At 33.0% G+C, this 5,678-nt stretch overlaps 1 protein-coding gene across 1 annotated transcript; it reads left to right on the top strand.

Moving 5' to 3' along the window:
- Positions 1-844: 844 nt before the first annotated feature.
- Positions 845-5,434, top strand: LOC131936239 (ubiquitin carboxyl-terminal hydrolase 30). The gene is made up of 8 exons (XM_059293148.1): positions 845-1,056; positions 1,508-1,681; positions 1,972-2,072; positions 2,584-2,682; positions 2,937-3,140; positions 3,536-3,676; positions 4,002-4,186; positions 4,428-5,434. The coding sequence occupies exons 1-8, from the start codon at positions 945-947 to the stop codon at positions 4,837-4,839; spliced, it is 1,428 nt and encodes a 475-aa protein (XP_059149131.1). The 5' UTR covers positions 845-944; the 3' UTR covers positions 4,840-5,434.
- The last annotated feature ends 244 nt before the right edge of the window (positions 5,435-5,678 follow it).

Here is a 5,678-nt window from a genome sequence, read left to right as displayed (position 1 = left end):
AGCCATTTTTTTAATTATAGGGAAATTCTTTACAATAGTTTAGACAATAATTATTTTGGTTTTAAAATATTGTATGAATTCCTAACAAATTTTGAAGTCTATACTGTTCTGATACATCAGGCCGAGTTCGCTGTATTGTAAACTTTATTTTCCTAATTATTAAATTTTCTTAAGTGATTTGGTATGAATTACATAACTGTCAAAAGTTATTTAATATCTTAGCAAGGAAAAAAAAACTTAGAACATTGGGAGAGATAAAAATCTGTTATTATAGTGGAAAGTTGGGCATTTGCTTATAAACTCCAAAACATTTGTGTTATTATGTGTACATCACATTATATAGGTCTTTATACATACATACATATATATATATATATAATGGAAAGGCCCCGCGCGGATGGTTGGCCCTAGGCCCCGCGTTTTCCTAACGCCGGCTCTGTTACGGATGATATTAAAGGTATTGACGCAATATGCCTACCTACACCGGCATGTGACACAATTTAACAACATTGGCTATAGAACTTTTTTTATATCTCAGAAAAAGAAAAAGAAATTAAGTCCATTTTACATGTTAAATTTTTTTATGTAGGTTATGTGTTGCATATATCGTGTTACATTCGTGAAGGTGGTTAACTATTATAGGACTTTATAACAAATACACAACACAAAGCTTTTGACCCATTTTCAATTTTTTATAAATTGCTTATAAAGACCTAGGTCTACATGGTATCTAGATATAAAATAAAGATTTTTTAAAACCAGTAAATTAATTTTTTTTTTACTTAAAAAAGCTAGCCTAGATCTGCCGAACCAATAGCCTGGGGTCTTCACTAAAAGAGTTACAATTACTTTCTCCACTAAATCAAAATGGCTGAAAAATAATTTGATATCTTGATTCTATTTGACACAATTACAAATTAAACCCTTTTTATCGTGTTATATTAATGATTTTATGGAAAATGTTTTCACGATATATATTTGCAATTGGTGCCACAGTGGTTGGCGCTGTAACCACAGCATATATCTTTCTGGGTCCGTCAAAAAAACGTCCAAAAGGTATGCCTCGGGTTGGGTTTGACTTGAGTTGGAGTTGGGTACCTTGATAATTTGATCGATGGATGATGAAATAGAAAAGAACTTTATATTAACTTATAGTTTATAGAACCTATGTCCTCTAGACGTCTAGTTAATTATCATTTGAATGGTTTGATAATTTTTATCAGCCCAATCACACCAACAATCAAAGTATCATGTAATAATTTCTCTTTCTTTACTAAAGAATCTTTCTTTAGCCTAGGCTAGGGCCTAGGCCCCTATAGTTTATATTATACTTAGGCCTATGCCCTATAGTTACTATAGTATACTAGTATAGTAGTATAGTATAAACTAAGTATAGTATTAGTATAGGCCTACCTAAAAATAGTAAAAAAAAAAGCTTAGGCCCTATTTTAAATTTTACACATAGGCCTAGGCCGAGGCCTACTAATATTTTATTATTTTGTTTTAGGTAGATGTAGGGGGCTGGTGAATATTGGAAATTCATGTTTTCTGAACTCCTTGCTGCAGTCATGGGCAGCTTGCCCGTCTATATATAATTGGCTCAGATGCTCACTTGAATATGACTCTAATCTGACTCAGTGTGGTCATCTTCTTACAAGCACAATCTTCAGAATTTTGCAAGGTAAAGCTCATTATAGAATCATTTCATTTTAGATAAAAGTATTTTAAATTGTTTCATTTAACTGGCTTACAACAGGTAAAGTAAGTAGGCCTAAAATAAATAAGAATACATTTTGATAAGTAAGTAAGACTATTTATAAAACCAATTAATTGTATGCTGAGTTTGTTCTTGAATTTGATATTTGGTGATACTTGATAAGTTTTTAAAACATTAAGATATGGAACTTAATCAAAAATTTCAACTTGATAACATTTGGCACAGCTATAGACAAAGGTAATCTGTATTTGCAGTTCTAAACAATGAAGTAGATGAGGCTTCTGATCCCTACAACCCCAGCAGTGTATTTAGAGCCTTGCGAGCAAAAAGATGGGTCATCTCATCTGAAGAACAGGTTAACTAAAACTTATTTTGTTTATGATTATAATTAGCTAATACAACCAGTAATGAAAAGAGCAATGCTTTACTCGTGATTAATTTGTTTGCCTGCATCTCAGGCAGTAACATTTATTGTTCATGAAGTTGATGCGTTTAAGAACAACATTATAGCCAGTTATGATATACCTGGATTGACTGATGATTTCTTAGTGTTCTAAACAAAAGCTGATGTTAAACATAACACAGTTGTTCTTTCTTGATAGTATCTTACATAAACATGCTGGTTTACAGAAAGGAAAGCAACTAATAAAAAAAAGTCCACAAAAAGATTTGTAAGGATTTTTAACAAGTTCCATATATTTTGATTCAATTTAAAGATCATGTAAATCTAGAATAAATATATAGATCTAGAATGAGAAACAATTTCTAAACATTATTGTTTATTTTCAAAATATATTCTCTCTGATATAGTATATAGTATATATATAGTATTACTAAGCGTAGTGTTTTTTTTGTTGTTTATGCAGGACATGCATGAATTGTTTCATGTACTGACAGAGACACTTGATGAAGAAGCATCGTGTTATCCCAGCGTTATATCCTTGTTTGATATATTTCATTTACAGGTAATTGTCTTGTTTGCTGTTATAAGCAGTAAAAAAATTCTAGCTTTTATATAATTATGCATTATGGTTATTATTTTTTTCTTATAAAATTATAATTTTCTGTTGAAACAAATTTTTAAAATAAATTTTATATTGCGCATGTCTTTATCATAAATAAATTTAATAAAGGCTAGAAATGAGGTCAAACTGTTAGTTTCATTTCACCACTTACAAATTGATCAAAATATGTTCTATAGAAATAATTTAAATTTTAGGATCCTCGGAATGCTTATCAGTCTGATAAACATGCGCGGACTAGAAGTCAAGGCCTTTTACCTGTACTGCCTAATAAACAAATGGAACAGCCGACCCGAGGTTTACTAGCCAGTCAGCTACAGTGTTTGTCCTGTGGAGCCAGGTCTCCTGTCAAATATGATGTCTTTGACAGCTTGACTCTTTCTTTTCCAAGAAATTATTGGGTAATATAAAAATAATTCTGTCTCAGGAGTTAATTTATTGAACAATTGTTAAATAATAATAGTTCTTTAATTCAGACTCAAATTTTACAACGCCACAATAAAAGTTTCAACTGTTAACATTTAGACTATCAAGAGTATATGTTCAGCCATAACCACATATACATATAGCTAATGTAGCTGATATCAATACTTTAACCCCCATAGTATTAACTCTTTTTTATTATGGTTGAACAATTGCTGTTTGAAATACTAATCCATACCCACTCATTTGTAACATGATTTGAAGTTTTTGTATTATCATCTGCAAGCTGCTGCTGTGTTGATGAGGCTAATTTTAGAAACCAAATAATTGAAAATGAAAAATTAGTGTTTATTGTTTAATTTACCTCCCTTAGGGACCTTTGAGTCTGGACAGTTTACTACACCAGTTTGTCACCCCTGAGGTGGTACAAGATGTTGAGTGTCATGGCTGTGCTAAGATTTCTCAGCAGAAAGTCTTCAGGTCAAATTTTAGGAAGAGAATATCAATAGGGAAAGTAAGTCCTTATTTTGGAATTTTGCTCAGTGTAAAGGGAGGTAACACTGTATTAGATTGTTCTTTTAAGGGAGGCAATGGGAATTGACTATTGGTTGTAAAAAATAAAAATAATGTTTCAAGTATTGAAATCATTGATAGTATTACTATTCCATAACAGTTATTTTTCTTTTCTAATTTAGTCGAAGGCTAATATTACTTAAAGCTCTTATTTGAATAATAGCATCAAAACCTAATTATTAAAGTGTAGTGAATATGTAGGCTTCCTAGAAAAATTAGTCTTCAAGTTGGTGTAATGAACATGTGTTATCCCTTTTAATGTACAGCTTCCCCAAGTTCTGTGTGTACACCTGCCTCGCACACAATGGCTGGACAATGGGATTCCAGTGAAGAGATTTGACCATGTGAGTTTCCCTGAAACACTTCACATGGATCCATACCTGTATTGTAACCAAGGTGACAGTGCTAGCCGTCTGCTTGGTGGTGTGGATATCACAATGCAAATGTTAAGGTCAGTTCCTTTTAGATTTTATCCCCATCTTTGTACCTCACCATATCTTAAAATTTGTAGTTATTCTTAGACAGTTATATATATATAATTGTTAACATATTCATCATGTAATTTTTACTGGACTATCAAAAAGTCTAATTATTAAGAGTTGATCTAATCATCAGAAAAAATGAATAATTTATTGCAGCAATAGATTTAAAATTTTGTTTTTAGAACCAAACAATTTTTTACTTTTCCGCAGCCAATCAGCCAAAGCGGTGACTACACCGACATCTGCACCGGTCAACCTTTTAAGAACGTTGAACTTTGACCAGCAGTTCACCAGGACAGGTTTATTTGTTGACCCCCAAGCTTCCCCAGAGATCCCCAGGGAGTTCAGTGACGTCAACCACAACGCCCCCCCTGAGCTGTACAAAGTCGGGAGCTCAGACTTCTCCTACAAGCTGGCCGCTGTGGTCTGCCACATCGGAGACAGCCAGCTCGGACATTTTGTGGCTTACCGCCGCGGCATCCACGGCGGAGGTCAGCCTCTGAAAGGTGCGGGTGACCTGGGGTCCAAGTGGTGGTACACGTCAGACAGCTCTGTGTCCAGGGTGTCCCAGCAACAGGTTCTATCTTCTGAGGCTTATATGCTGTTTTACGAGCGCATTTGAATCTATGTCAATCCAGATATCTACGTGTAAACTCTAAGTCATACGTTTATAGAGTATTATATTAACACTGGCTGCCGCACATTGCTTGTTATAATATGTTCTTTTTTGTCTATATCGTTAACATGAATCCTACCTTGCATAAAATACTGATCTGTTTGAGTAGATATTATTTTTTGTTTGCAATAAAAACTTGTGTCTATTTGTTGTGGTAATTATTGGATCACACATGCCAGAAATAGAGTCTTTGCTTTTTTTTAAATTTATACATTTCTTGTCATCTATGGAAATCCCAGTGTACTGTCTGTTATTGAATAATTAATCCTTGATTATAAGTTATATAGTGTACATTATAAGTGCTTTAACATGTCGTACAAAGTGTACATTTGCTTTATAGTGCTGAACAGAATGTAAACCAAATGCTTTATAATTGTGTACTAAATATAAATCATGAATGCTTAATTCTATAGTACTAAACATTACACATCAATTACTTTATTTCATTAAGTATCCAACTTCATTTTAAACTTTACATGGTGTTTTAATTAACATCACTATCCATGTAGCATCAAATCTACTTAAATAGTTTGTAATTTTGTTTTAGTTTAGTTCAGGGGTCGGCAACCTGCGGCTCGCGAGCCGCATGCGGCTATTTTGATGTCAAGATGCTGCTCTCCAGCTCCTTGAACAAATACTAATAATCTTAATAAAAAAATAAAGTACTTGAAACAAAAAATTGTTAGTGGCTCTTTAAAACCAGGAAAATTTTGAAAATTGTAACTTTTGGCTCTTCCGCTTCAAAAGGTTGCCGACCCCTAGTTTAGTTTAATGATTACTTTGAT

Source organism: Physella acuta, unplaced genomic scaffold (assembly GCF_028476545.2).
Source record: "Physella acuta isolate Inbredline_101_S28 unplaced genomic scaffold, ASM2847654v3 ptg000173l, whole genome shotgun sequence".
NCBI classification, from domain to species: Eukaryota; Metazoa; Mollusca; class Gastropoda; family Physidae; genus Physella; species Physella acuta.
This window is presented reverse-complemented; position numbering and strand designations above follow the sequence as displayed.

Excerpts from the sequence above, each read along its gene's own strand:
- LOC131936239 (XM_059293148.1), top strand. The coding sequence starts at position 945 with ATGATTTTATGGAAAATGTTTTCACGATATATATTTGCAATTGGTGCC. Across the intron at positions 3,677-4,001 it reads AGAGAATATCAATAGGGAAA|CTTCCCCAAGTTCTGTGTGT; the intron begins GTAAGTCCTTAT and ends TTTAATGTACAG. Across the intron at positions 4,187-4,427 it reads ATCACAATGCAAATGTTAAG|CCAATCAGCCAAAGCGGTGA; the intron begins GTCAGTTCCTTT and ends ACTTTTCCGCAG.